Source organism: Narcine bancroftii, chromosome 10 (genome assembly GCF_036971445.1).
Source record: "Narcine bancroftii isolate sNarBan1 chromosome 10, sNarBan1.hap1, whole genome shotgun sequence".
Lineage (NCBI taxonomy): Eukaryota > Metazoa > Chordata > Chondrichthyes > Torpediniformes > Narcinidae > Narcine > Narcine bancroftii.
In genome coordinates, this window is record NC_091478.1 from 87,356,057 (window position 1) to 87,370,340 (window position 14,284).

Consider the following 14,284-nt stretch of genomic DNA (forward strand, 5'->3'; position numbering starts at 1 on the left):
ATGGCTCTGTGGGACTGCATGGCCCAAAACCTGCTGGCGGCATGTCAGACTCCATGAGGACAGGCACCATCAACCCCATCTTCAAACCGAAGGGGGAGGAGGCGCATATCAAGAATTGGAGACCCATATCATTGTTAAATGTTTACTACAAAATTTTGTCCAAAAATGATCACCAGTTGAATCAAGTTTGCCCTGGGGCAGGTGATCCACCCAAATCAAACATGCGCAGTTCTGGGCAGGAAAATCTCTGACAGCCTCACGCTGCTCAGACATACCATCGTCTTCGTGCAGGACAGGAGGATGGACAACTGGTAACTTAGACCAGGAGGTTTTCAACTGAATATCGCATACATACATGATGGACTGGTGAGAGAATTTGTAAGTGCATTAAACTGCTCTGCATAGACATCAGTAGTGCAGTCCCATTAAATAGGTGGGAAACAGATAGCTTCCTCATTAATTCTGGAGTCAAGCAGGGATGCCCAGTCTCTTCAATCTTATTTGTGTGCAGCATAGAATACTTTGCTGAATCCATCAAGGACGAGGGTATAAGAGGAGTGCAGTTATCATGCAGTGGAGGCACTCAGGACAAGGCCTCCATATACATTGACGACATCAGCGTCTTCTGTTCAGACAAATGATTGGTCCGCTGACTGATCAGCATCTGCGGCCATTTTGAGTCTGAATCAGGTGCCAGGGAAAAGTGGAAGAATAGTGAGGCAACGTTCTTCAGTTACGGGTTTGACCAGTCCAGCATCCCTTTCATTGGAGGAATGGAACATAAATTGGCCAGAGCGGATTGTTAAAGTCCACCATAAATTGGTTCTGTGGGTGCAGCGCTCCCTCTCAATAAAAATAACAAGGAAGAACCTAGTCATCAGGTGCAAGGTGCTCTCTGTGCTGCTGTACATGGTGTATGTGTATGTCTGCCCTGACGATCACCAATCTTCCCAGTCACATGGGGATTCAAGATGAAAAGGGTCTAATGAGCCGCAATGTACAAAATGCCAGACAACAAAGGCAAAGGTGTACCCAACGTTGCCCTCATCCTGAGGATTGACCACCTTTGTGTACGGCTGCATTAGGCTGCACTTGAATCCAAAGAACGAGGACACCAAGTGCCGCTACGTGCTGAAGTTTTACCTGTCCCAAGTGCTGCGAAAGATAGGTCTGGTCCCACTGCCATGCAATGTCCAGCTGGACTTTGCCACACTACCTATCCAGACAAAACAAACACCTTTGACCACAAGGCCATCATGTATTGGTTACCACAGCTCATCCTGCAGACGCTGAGAGATGAGGACTCGATGGACGCGATGGGGTGGTTCCCTGAGCAAACTGTCTAGGCCACACATGTCAAACTCTGGCCCGCGGGCTAAATTTGGCTCGCGATATAATTATATTTGGCCCGCAAGATCATACTAAATATATATTAGAGTTGGCCCGCTGGCCGCCGCGCCAGTATAGTGCATGCACATTGAAGGTGAAAATGAAGATGCCACAGGTGTGGAGGGATCTCAGAGTCCCGAATCCCGGGGATCGGAGCGCCGCACTCAGCCCGCCCGGCTCCCGGACACACAGAAGCGGCTGGAGTTGGGGACCATCCTCACTGGGTCTGCGCTTCAGCGGCGACGCCGGACCGAATGTCTCGTTGGCGATGCCTTCCCCCTCACTCCGTGCGCAGCGGACCCTGCCTCCCGCTCCTTTTGTTGGAGACGAGCCCGGCGCCGTGAGATCGCAGTTTAATCCCTCTCCAACCATGGGAGCAACGCGCTCTTCTCAGCCAATTCCTCCACCGCCCCGGACGCTGGCGTTTCAATGGGGGGTTCGGGTGCCTTAGTCAGGCGACCGACCTGTTGGTCCAAGACACGGGGAGAGCATACAAACTCCACACAGACAGCACCTGAACTCGGGTGAACGTGGAGCTGCGACCCCACATTCCACATCAGGACTGTGTGTAAGATTGGGAGCAGTGAGACGGAAGCTTATTTTGTTCCCGTGATTTAAGCCTTTCTTGGGGTGGGGGGGGGGGTCCTTCTCTGACCACTTGCCTAACAATTAACCTAATCAGATGTGAAGTTACCACAATACAACAGTTCTCAACCTTTTTCTTTCCACTCACGTCCCTGTGCCATTGGTGCTCTGTGATTAGTAAGGGATTGCTTAAGGTGGTCTGTGGGTGGAAAGAAAAAGTTTGAAGACCACTGCTTTAATCATCCCTCATTGACTCGTCATGTGCATGGTTTCAGAACGCTAAAGGAAATGGGCCAATGACAGAGTTTATCCAAAACTATTATTAAACATTTATTTTAATAAGAAAAAGTTTAACATTACATATGTTGAAAGAAGAGAAAACATGCAGATGTTGTTGAAAATTTTCAATAAATATTTAGTTCGGCCCTCGACTTAGTCCAAGTTTTTAATTTTGGCCCTCCGTGAATTTGAGTTTGACACCCCTGGTCTAGGCCATCTGGCAGAAGGCCTCATCGCCAAACAAGCACCAGGACTTGACCTGGTTGGCGGTGAGTGATGGTCTCCTTGTCAAATCCTTCGGCACAACCAGAACAGCACCCACAACGTCCATCATCACCGAGATGACTGCGGTGGAGTGGAGACAGTTGCCCACCTCTTTGCAGAATGCAGATTCACTAAGAGTGTGGGTGGAGAAGGATCATCCCCCCCCCCCCCCCCCCCCCACAGCAGCCGCCTGACAGAGAAGTAGCTCTCTGACTGAAGGGCCGTTCGCAGGAATGCACACAGTCGGACATCTAGAACTGATGGAAGATCATCCCCTCGGTGGAAGCTGAACTCTGGTCTGCCCAGTACCTGTTGGCCTTTCAGCACCCAGAGATGTTAGTGCAGGAATGGTGCACATTCCAGGCGGCAGGAGTATGTGCGGAGGCTCGGTGCAGCCAACGCCAGGGCACCCTGGGTGGGGGGGGGAGGACCAGAGACGAGAGTCCTTCCCATACCGGGCATTGAGGGGCTCAGGCAATCCAGGGGTGTGTGACCACAAGGTGCATGTTCAACGATGGGAAGGCACGGACGTGACCTGAGGGGCGCAGACACTTTGAACGGTTGAATGAAACTATCTGCCGATAATCTCTGGTGGTCGTGAAACAAGGGGAGGGGACCTGTTCCCAAAAGCAGCCACGAGGAAAGGATGGGGACCAGTCAGACCCCCCCCTCCCCCACCCTCACCCCCCACCCTCACCCCCCACCCTCACCCCCCACCCTCACCCTCACCCTCACCCCCCACCCTCACCCCCCACCCTCACCCTCACCCTCACCCCCCACCCTCACCCCCCACCCTCACCCTCACCCTCACCCCCCACCCTCACCCGGCAGAGCTGCCCCGGAGACTGCAGCCGAAGGACCTGCGCCTTCCCATTCCGTTGGAAGACGAGAGGCCAACCCACCTGTCGCAGCTCCCTCTCGAGCTCCCCCGCTTTGAGGACGATGGGTCCCCGGACTGCGTACTCGGTGGCACGGACCCGCGGGTTCAAGGTGCCGAGGCCGAGGACCCGGTCGTTCTGCCTGGGCGCCACGGCCCGCAGATTGGAGACCGTGGCCAGGTCGGTGGCGAAGCCCCTGGTCCCCGCCAGCATCTCCCCGCCGGCGGCCGCCATCCATCTCGCCGCGACGCTCAGCCCGCTCATGGTCGCTCAAACGCCCCGAGAGGCCGGGCGTCCCCGAAACCGCCGCGCACAGCGGCAGCCACGGCCGAACCGCTCAGCCTCTGGGGCGCTGGCGCGAGGGGTTCTGGGAGCTGTCGCCCGGCCAGCCCGCCGGACTGCGGCGGCAAGACTACACCTCCCAGAAGGCCGTCTGGCGGGCAGACATGCGCGTCAGCAACAGCGGGTCGCTTGCTGGCAAAAGGAGCGGGGGTACGGGGGTCAGGAGAGATTCATGTCAAGAATCCGTGACCGTAAAAAAAGGGAGCAATTGTTAATCATCTGAAGCCGTTGTCGTCCAGGACGCTGCAAATGACCTGATTGAGAAATGTGGAACTGCCCTTCAAAACTTGCGCTGTCATCGCAGGGCAACCAAGGGGACGTCAAAACTTGACCCTGCTGAGTTGTTGTTCATGGGCAGAGCTGGGACTTCTTTGGAGCGGAGGAGGAGAGGGACATTAACAAGAGGGCGACAAGATTGTGAGAGGCACAGCCAGGGTGGACAGCCAGCGCCTGTTTACCAGGGCAGGAAGAGGGCACGAGTCCAAAGCAAAAGGAGGGAAGTTTAGGGGCAAGTTTTGTTCTTGTGCAGAGCGTGGTGGGTGCTTGGAACGCCTTGCTCGGGGGTGGTGAAGGCTGACACATCAAGACAGGCACATGGATGGAATGAAATTAGGATAGGAAGAGTTTAGCACATGTATACCAGGGTCGAAGTGTTCAATAGGCTGATGAGCATTCATTTGCTAAATATACTCGGGGATGAAGACTGGGGGCAGATGTGGCGGAAATGTCAGTTCCTTTCAATACACAGGGTTGGTGCAAAGGGGGGGGGGGAGGGGGGCATCCGCAGGCATTGCCCCCATACAGTCACGACCATCCATGGCCATCAGACCCTCTCCACTAGCGTGCTTGCGACTTTCCACCTGCCTCCCCTGGCCGCATCACGCGTCAGTTACGTCTAATGACCTTGACAATAAAAAAGTGTCCTCATGTCCCACATTAGAGGGGAAAATGGCATGAATGACAGGTTGGTCCCTGCCAGCACCCGCAGCCCCCTGAACGAGCCCCCCTCTAACAGAGAATCTAGAGCTGACCCTGTGAACACACTATCAAAACATAAAAATGCTGGAAATATTCAGCAAGTCATCCTAGAAAGAGAAGTGGAGCAAGCGTTTCAAGTCTAGTCAGAACTGGGGTGGAGACAAAATGCACCTGTGAATCTTCAAGAGGGGAGGGGGGTGCCACTGATAGGGAAAACTGGAGTGCCCATGGGGATATGGTATAAGCAAGGCCACTTAGCAATGTGAATTGGAACAGTTACAACAAAAGAATAGGGAAGTTGCAGATTCTGACAGGTTAGCCTGGGCGTAGCCTTCACTTCTGTAGGAAAATATTTTCCATCCCTTAGACTAATTCTACAAGTAACTTTATTTTTGCCGGTCTCAGTCACCTATCTGTGACATTGGCTCAGCTGGTTTGTTTCATTTCCCCCTTCTCTCTCTGGGAGAGGATGATATTTCCTCCTTGGCCTTTCACAACTTCAACATTTTTTTTGTCTATGTTTCTACTCTAATTGTTTATATTTCAGCCACATGGTTACCCCAGTTTTATGCCTTCACAGACTCATGCCACCCCATCCTTCTTGTAGCTTTCCCTGTTCTGACAAAGGCCTTCGACCTGAAGCATTCATCGTTTTTCCTTCCCACAGATGCAGCCTAATCTATACAGTAAGCATTTTCTGTAATTTAGACTTCCAGGATCTGCAGTTTTTTTGTGATTTTAATTTTTCAGCACATAATTGCCCAAATACACCAATTAACCTAGAAACCCCTTTAGTTTTTGGTGGGTGGGAGGAAATGGGAGCACCTGGAAGAAACGCACACAGACACACCAGAACACACAAACAGTGCTGGATTCAAAGCAGAGTGATAGCATTGTGTTAAAAATTATGCTAACCATTCTTCAGATAATACTGCGTCAATGTCCTGTAAAGTAACAAATACCCAGGGTAAAGAATAGAAAGACTTTTGGTACTTCACTGCTGCAAGCTATATGACAAAAATTTGCATTTATTTATTTTTATTTCCCTTTAAATTGAAAACATTCTAAGGAATTTCACAGAAAAGGAAGAAAACAGATAAAAAGGAAAATATATTTTAGGCAGGACAATTGCAATAAAAACTTGTGTGAGCAAAACAAAACAGATTGAAGGGCCACTGCAAGTACAATATGTCGGCAAGCTAAGAATTTTGAATAAATTCATAGGAAAAGGGCAGCAGTGACGTCTGGCTAGTCTTGATCCAGGTATCAGATCTGCGAAGCAAGAGGGCTCTGAAGGGTTCTTAGTTATATCGGAGGTTCAGATCTGGAGTTTGGGTTGCAGATGGTTTGGACTGGATGTTGTGGAAGCACTGGAAGCAAATCCATGGACATTCAGTGAGGCTAGGGGGGAGCTCTCCTTTGCTTCTCTCTCTCTGACGAAGAGGTTCTTCAGGCAATTTCTGCCGATGGCAAATCTGTCTGCCTCACAGCAGACAAAAGGTAATTTTGTGTATTATTGCACTGTTTTTAACTACATGACAATAAATTGAATCTTGAATATCACCAGTAATAAGTGGGTCAGAATATAATGCAGTTTTAAATTGTTGGAATAAGAGACAAGCGTGAGGAGAATTAACTATAAACAATAGACTCCCAAGAACTTAAATTTGCTCACCCTCTCGACCTCTGATCTCCCAATGATCACTGGATCACACACCTCTGGTTTTCCCTTCCTGAAGTCAATAATCATCTCCTTGGTTTTGGTGACATTGACTGAAGTTGCTGTCGGTGCATCATTCAGCCAAGTGTTCAATCTCCCTTCTAAATGCTGACTCATCACCTTTCTTTACACAACCCATTACTGTGGGATCATCAACAAATTTGTAGATGGCTTTGTTGTCATACCGAGCCACACAGTCATAGGTGTATGGTGAATAGAGCAGGGAGTTAAGAATGCAGGCCTGTGGTGCTTCGGTACTGATGGAGATTATGGAGGCGATGTTTTTACAAATCCTTACTAATTGTGGTCTGGAGGTGAGGAAATCGAGGATCCAATTACACAGATATTGAGTCCCAGGTCTTGGAGTTTGCTGATCAGTTTTGAGGGGATGATGTTGCATTTTGAACTGTGGTCAATAAATAGCATCCTGATGTAAGCATCTTTGTTGTCCACGTTTTTCAGGGCTTTGTGTAGAGCCAGTGCAATGGCATCCACTGTCGACCTGTTGCTACCTGCTGATTGTAGAACTATGCTCAATGAAGGTCCTATCCATATATTCTGCTATCCCGTCCATTGGATACATTATCCCACCAGATTATTTTTGCTGCTGAATTTATTTACAAATCAAATAATGAGAAGCTAAGTGACAAAGGGAATTTACTAAACAAATTAACACTCTACAAGCCAAGTATTACTGTGGTGAATTTGGATATCCTGTGTCTGATCACTCATTAAAGTTTTTGAAGCCATTTCAAATTGCATCCAGATGAAGATATCTTTATTGTAATTTCTGATGAATATGCTTTCCTTCTCACTGCTGACTAAACGCTTCCTTACATTTTGTGCGAGCAACCCCCCCTTACTCTGGTTACCAAAGTCCCAGACTGATCCTGAGGCCTTCTAATATTCAGTGGTCCACATGCATTGAAAGGCTGAATGACAAGAGATGAGTTTTTTTTGTTAAAACCTATTTTGGGTGTTTCAGTTTCCAGTAGCATGGTGAGGGATATAGCTTGCCAGTAAGCAGGCAGCATAAAGATTAGCAATTCAGCCATCAGCAAGGAGTGAACTGCCCACCCTACGACCTGATGCAACAGCTGAGAAGACAATTATTTGCAGTAACTACCTGCCCAAATGAATAGATATTGGCAGGGGAACTTGAGTTCCGTCCTAGTTAGCTCCCTATATTGTTAACTGCCAGTATAACAGAAAACAATATTGACCAATTTCAAACTTTAGATAACAATTATGCCACATGACAAATTCAAATTAGGGAAGTAATTTTGCCCTTTTTGTTTCATCTATTAGATCATTATTTAAATCCCTCTTCAAAGTATCTTGGAATACTATGACCATTTTCAAATATTCCAAGTATGAATCACAATTCTGTGAATAATATTTTAACACCCAATTTACATTGTTTTTCACCAATTTTTTTTAATGATTTCATGTTTCTCTTTAGTTCTGTTGAATGGGACTGAAATTTTACTATATTGTTTGATCCTATTCAGAACTTCAACATTGAATCTATACTGATACTTCAGTACGGCATCCAAGGAATGTCCTCTCAACATCCCCTCACTTGTCAGATAAGTACAACAGCATTTCCTGAGAAGACTGAGGCAGGCAAGGCTACTGGCCACCATCCTGTTGACTTTCTACGTGCAGACATATTATAGACTTAGCACACATATTTACAAGCCACTTATATGCAGTACATCTATGAAAATAAATAAATTTTGTTAAAGATTCTCAGAGTGATTGTATGAGCAGTTCATTAGGCAGTCTCACTGCCCGTGGGAAGAAGCTATTGCTCACCCTGGTTGTTCTGGCTCTTTCCTGATGGGAGTTGCTGGAAGATGGTGGTACAGGTTCTTAATTTTATGAGCCCTCTTCAGACAATGATCCTGATAGATCACATCAATGCTATGGGGGGGGAGGGTGGGGGGTGGGTGGAAGAAGGGAGACACCAGTGATCCTCTCTTATAGTCCTGTGGATTGACTCTGCAGCAACCATACCACACTGTGATTCAGCCAGCCAAGACGCTCTTGATAGAGCACATTTAGAAAGTTGACAGGATGGTGGCCAGTACCCTTGCCCGCCTCAGTCTTCTCAGGAAGTGCTATTGCACTTTGACAAATGAGGGGATGTTGTGAGGAGATTTCCTGGGTGTAGTACTGAAGTATCAGTGTAGATTCAATGTTATCCTGGCATCTGATGTTCATCCATGAACCAATAAAAACATTATCTGCTTTTCAGTGATATTCATGGCATCTTAATTCACAAATTGTTCTTTACATTTGCCTACTAAGCAACAATAACCATACTTAAACATCAAATTCTTTGCGATGCATTGATGAGAAAAATATGGAATCCTCCAGGATTTAAATTAATAATGAGCAGCTTGTTTCTCCCCCCCCCCCAAATTGTTTTAGATCAAAAGAACAAGAACCAGGAGCAGGAGTCGACCATCTTGCCTATAAAAGCCTGCTCCACCATTCAATAAGATTGTGGCCAATCTGGCCATGGACTCAGCTCCTCTGACCTATCTTTTCCCCATAACCCTTAATATCTCCATAATGTAAAAAATCTATTCTACTGCACCTTAAATATAGTTAATGAGGCAGCCTCTACTGTTTCCTTAGGGAGAGAATTCCACAGATTCGCTAGTCTCTGCAAAATATGAAAATGATTTCTTCATTTCCAAGAGATTCCTTCTTAGTTTCTCTTCAAGGTTTAATTCTTTTCTAGTGTTCACTGTCATATTTCAGGATTTTTAGGTAATTTTTTCTGAAGGAATTGATTTGGGGAAAATTACTTTGAATATTCTGTTTTAGAACCAAAATGTTTTGTGTATTTAGCGGACAAAGTGACACGCAGAAATTAAATCAACACGATACAGTGCAAAAAAGTGTTGGAGGATTCATGCAATACTTTTTAAAAAAAGAAATACAGCACGTTAACAGGCCATTTCGGCCTACAAGTCTGTGCTGCCTAATTTACACCATTAACCTACAGCCCTGGTACATTTTGAACAGTGGGTGGAAACCGTAATCCCTGGGGAAAACACACGCAGACACAAGAACGTACAAAGCCCTTACAGACAGTGCGGAATTCAAACCCTGATCCCGATCACTGGTGCTGTAAGGGCGTTGTGCAAACCGCTATGCCAACTGTGCCACCCTATTGTTTCCTCCAGGATTTAAAATTAGTAATGAGCAGCTTCTTTCTCTCCCCCCGCCCCCCCCCCCCCCCCCCCATTGTTTTAGATCAAAAGAATAAGAACCAGGAGCAGGAGTCGACCATCTTGCCTATAAAGCCTGCTCCACCATTCAATAAGATTGTGGCCAATCTGGCTATGGACTCAGCTCCTCAGACCTATCTTTTCCCCATAACCTTTAATATCTCCATAATGCAAAAAATCTATTCTACTGCGCCTTAAATATAGTTAATGAGGCAGCCTCTACTGTTTCCTTAGGGAGAGAATTCCACAGATTCGCTAGTCTCTGCAAAGCAATTCATCTTCATACCCCTCCAAATCTTAAAAGTATGTGCCCTAGTTCCACCTACAAGTGGAAGAGCTTTTCTGCCTCGGTCTTCTCTATGGAAGTAAAACATGAAAGTGTGCAGACTCCACATTTGAAGTAAAAACACAATGCTGGAGAAACTCAGCATGTCAAACATTGCCCAAAGATAAAGATACATAACTAACATTTCAGGCTTGAGCCATTCACCAAGATACAGAATTAGGAGGATCTGCCTTGGACAGTAGGACTGGATGTAGAGGAGTTTGTTCGATTAAATCTGCCAAGGTGACCCATTTAAACAGAACAGATTACCATAGTCTTTATTTTCATCTCATTGTGTAGGAATTGAATTAATTGAATCTGATCATAACTATTGCAATTGTGTGTTCATATTTTTCTGGAATAAGCTTGCTTCATGTGGTGCCAACTGGTCCAATGTAGATGAGATAGTCAACCTGATAGAGGTACAAGGTGATGAGAGGCATTCATTTGTGTGGATGGCATGAGGCTTTTTCCTGGGGCAGAAATGGCTGACATGAGGGGACATAGTTTAAGGTGCCAGTGAATAAGTACAGGGGGGGATATGAGAGATAGGTTTTTTCCACACAGAGAGTGGTGGGTGCATAGAATGCACTGCTGGCAAAAGAGGAGGAGGTAGGGACAATAGGATCTTTTAAGAAACTGTTAGATAGGTACATGGAACAGAGAGGAATGGAGGGTTATGCAGTAGGGAAATTCAAGGGAGTGGTTAGAGTAGTTCATTAGGTTCAGCACAACACTGTGGGCCGAAGGGTTTGTATTGTGCTATAGCTATCCATGTTCTTTACTAATTCACTAAAATACTGCAATTCATTATTCACTACAACTTTATCCACGCAGTCTGCAAAATGTATTAATAATTATGATAAAGAAACAAAAATGTACACTTGTTTTAATGTTTAAAAGTTCTTGCATGCAAAAGTACAACTCAAAGACTTGAATCCTCTGAGTGTTGCTTTTTCTCTATCCCATTTTATTTATTTATTTATTTTACATTCATTCTTAAACTTGTCCATTCACCTTTGGTGGGGAACATTGGATGAAGGGGAAGGAGATTCACTGCTTAGTTTCCCAGTCATATTCTCTCCACCTTTTTGTGGACTGGTGCTGACCCGCAAAGTGTCTTCACCTGGTTATGTGAGATTTTAAGTTAAAAAAAATGAAGACTACTTACATTTCTTAATAGAGCAGAATTTCCCAACATCCTAAACAGCTCTTTGTAAGTCTGCATTCTGATCCATTGCTACTTCAGATCTTCCAGGAACAGAAGCACCAAGGTGAGAACACAAGCCAGGTGGGTGACAGGAACTGCAGTCAGGAACAAGCCAGATGTGGGGGCTTGAACCCAGGGTCAGCAGCTTACTCAGAGTTAGACAGGGCAACATTGGCAGGGTTGGGAACATGGGCTGGTGAGGGGCCAGAACTAGGAATGGTACAGTATTATGGGCCAAGTGTACCAGAGCATAGGTGTAAGGGTGAGTGAGGAGGGAATGGGCAATGGCTCCTTTGCCAAGCCCGCGAAGGTGAGTAAGAGAACTTGCATGTTGAACAGCATCTATGTGTGTCCTCCAATGTGTGAGGTTTAAATCTGATGTAGCAGAACCTGTTGTCTTGGTTCCATCTTTGCCACTGGATCAAGGTGTGTGTGGTGAGCAACAGAACAAACCAAGCATAAGCAACTTCCAACAACTGAAAACAGGGAGCATGAGCAAGTTACAAACTAACCTGGTTTCTAACATCAACCACGACTCAGGAACTGGGACGGGCCCATTGCAGTCCACTCTCTGGAGGCTGACTGTGTGAAAGAGAGAGATAGGGACTGAATGTGCTTGGATTTTTCAATGCAGGGCCCATCCATGTGACTTGAAAGGACCAATCATGCATCAGCCTCACCTATGAGCAAATCTAATCATTGATTGACACCTGGAGTCCAATCACACAGCAGCTGCCAGGGCCAATCATCAGCCTCACAGATGGGCAGATCTAACCCTTGATTGGAAGGTCAGGTGACTTCTAAGTTCCAGCTGGAGAGGTCACCTGACCTTCTGCAATCCACATTCCTGCTTGGTTCCAGAAGGAGGCCACATGACCCTCCACGATCCACACTACTCCTCAAAAGTCACACCACGTCAATCCATTTACAGGTTAGTACCCTGCAGCCATATGTACACTACGCATAGTTCACACCCACTGATGGCCTGCCAACTTCCCCCCAGTCCCAGAGGTTCCCTCAGCTTCCCCTTGGGGTGTTGAGTTCAAGAGAATGGTCCCTGGCTCATTTATTTTGTTCACCGACTCGCATGTATGATGAATGAATAGTATTTCCCGACTGGCCTGGAATGTAATTACAGGGAGGATGGTTACTCTGGCTAGCAGGTGTAGAAAAAGGGGTATCAGGTAAGGCACTTAGAACTCAAGAGGATAATGAACAGTTGTGAACCCCATGGTAGTGAATATGATAATTAAGAAGGAGAAAGATAGACTTCTAGACCCAAAAGATATTAAGGGGTACATGAAAAGTCAGGAACATGGGATTAAGATTAGCCATAATTGTTCTTTACATTTGACACGGCATAAAGACAGCACGTAAAAATAGTTGGGACAGAGTAGAATTTCATGGAATGTCAGAGATAATGGTGGTGTTGTGGGAAAAGAACCCCTTACAATTCTGTACTTACTACAATAGAACCAGTGTAATCCCATTCCACTGGAATGTTGAAAGAGGTTATCAGTCATATCAGGGACTGCACATGGACAGGGAGAAAAAGACAATCTTTGCCTTTATAAATTTCCACCGTTATTGCTTATGTTCCTCAAGAGCGTCATTAGTGATAGTAATTAAAGATGTTTCGGTGTTGCTGAAGATTGGAAATCTGATTGAATAATTTTTAGATGCTGGATTAAGTACCTGCAGATCATGTATACCAGTTATATATTAGACACAGCTAGAATCTTCATTTTATACAAATGAGGAAAGGTTAAAATAATGTAAATGAAGAGTTGAACAGTGATAAATAAGTTAAATGTTGATGAGTTCTTAGAAAGGTATACTGTTTGATGTATTTTTCTCTGCTACATTGTGGTTATTGGATAAAAATAATTTAACTGTGAATGTTATTTCTGACATGTAGAAAAGCTATAGTTACATCTTTCTATCTAAAATTATGGAACAGGAGGAGGTGACAGAAGATCTTGAATGTCATATTAAAATTTATCATAACAACATAATTGGAGAATGTTACTGGCCATATCTGAACATATTTCATGTGGAGATTAGGATTCTCAATGGAGGTCCTAACAAAACCACATAGCATGATAGAAAAGCCCACCTTACTCTCGTTGTGTTTAATTGAATAGGGCTTTTGTTTCCTTTCCTCAAAATTTCAGTGCTCCATTGCATCATGGAGGTTGCTCTCAATTATCTTTAAGGTCTTTCCTTTAGAAAGAAATAGCATCAGGATAGAGCCTACACGTATGCAAGAATCTGGATTACAATTAAATCTATTAATTTTGCAATTGTAATTCTAGCCCAAATATATGTCGGTCTTGGAACATAGAAGGAACAGAAGTCCATCACTCCAGATAGATACATGCCTCGCTTTTTGCCAATAGGAAAAAGAAAAGAAAATCACCTTGGTTGGCAAAATATTATTGGAAATAGAATTTGGCGCCTTATAGTGCATAAGTGTCTTATCAAGCACACCTTTGCACCTTTAGACAGAGATGAGCAAAAACTGCTTCTGACAGAGAGTGGAAAATCTATATAATTCTCAATGAAGCAGTAGCAGTTTCCTCATTAAATCTATTCAAGACGCAGATAGATACATTTTGGAATCGTAGGGGGAAAACCGGGGTTATGGGAAATGGACAGGTCAGTAGAGCTAAGCCCACAGCCAGATCAGCCATTCGAATGCTGGAGCAAGCTCGGATCAAATGCCTACCCTGCTTCTATTTCTACCATTTTAAAACAAGAATTTCAATACATATCAGAACAAAACAAAAATGTTGCAGCTCAGTCCAATTAAAATTATCATGATTTTTATTACCTTAATTGCTTTTTTTTAGGACAGCATGGATATGAAGAGCATAATGGTTTCCTTCTGTGCCCTAAATTTGTGCGATTCAATACACAATTTTCATTCATTAATGAGGCTTGATGACTTCAGTGCCTGAATTCCTGATATTCACATTTCATGAGCTTCAGCGAAAATTACAACATTTATTCCACATTCTATTTAAAAGCATAAATGAAATCTTTTTCTCCAGAGAATCTTACTTCTAG

General features: G+C 45.1%; 1 protein-coding gene across 6 annotated transcripts in view; it reads right to left on the reverse strand.

Annotated features, from left to right (window-relative positions):
• The window catches only part of gpt2 (glutamic pyruvate transaminase (alanine aminotransferase) 2), a 41,450-nt gene that overhangs the window by 25,413 nt on the left and 1,753 nt on the right, over positions 1-14,284 (reverse strand). For 2 of the 6 annotated variants that reach the window (XM_069901683.1, XM_069901684.1), the window contains one exon: positions 11,728-11,797. The exons of 1 other annotated variant lie outside the window; for it this stretch is intronic. Coding sequence is in view for 2 of the 5 variants with exons in the window: in XM_069901682.1 (XP_069757783.1) it covers positions 3,420-3,659 (240 nt within the window). In the remaining 3 variants the exon portion in view is untranslated. Of the gene's footprint in view, positions 1-3,419; positions 3,772-11,727; positions 11,798-14,284 lie in introns of those variants that run through there. 3 more of the 6 variants (XM_069901682.1, XM_069901681.1, XM_069901686.1) reach the window with 2 other exon arrangements.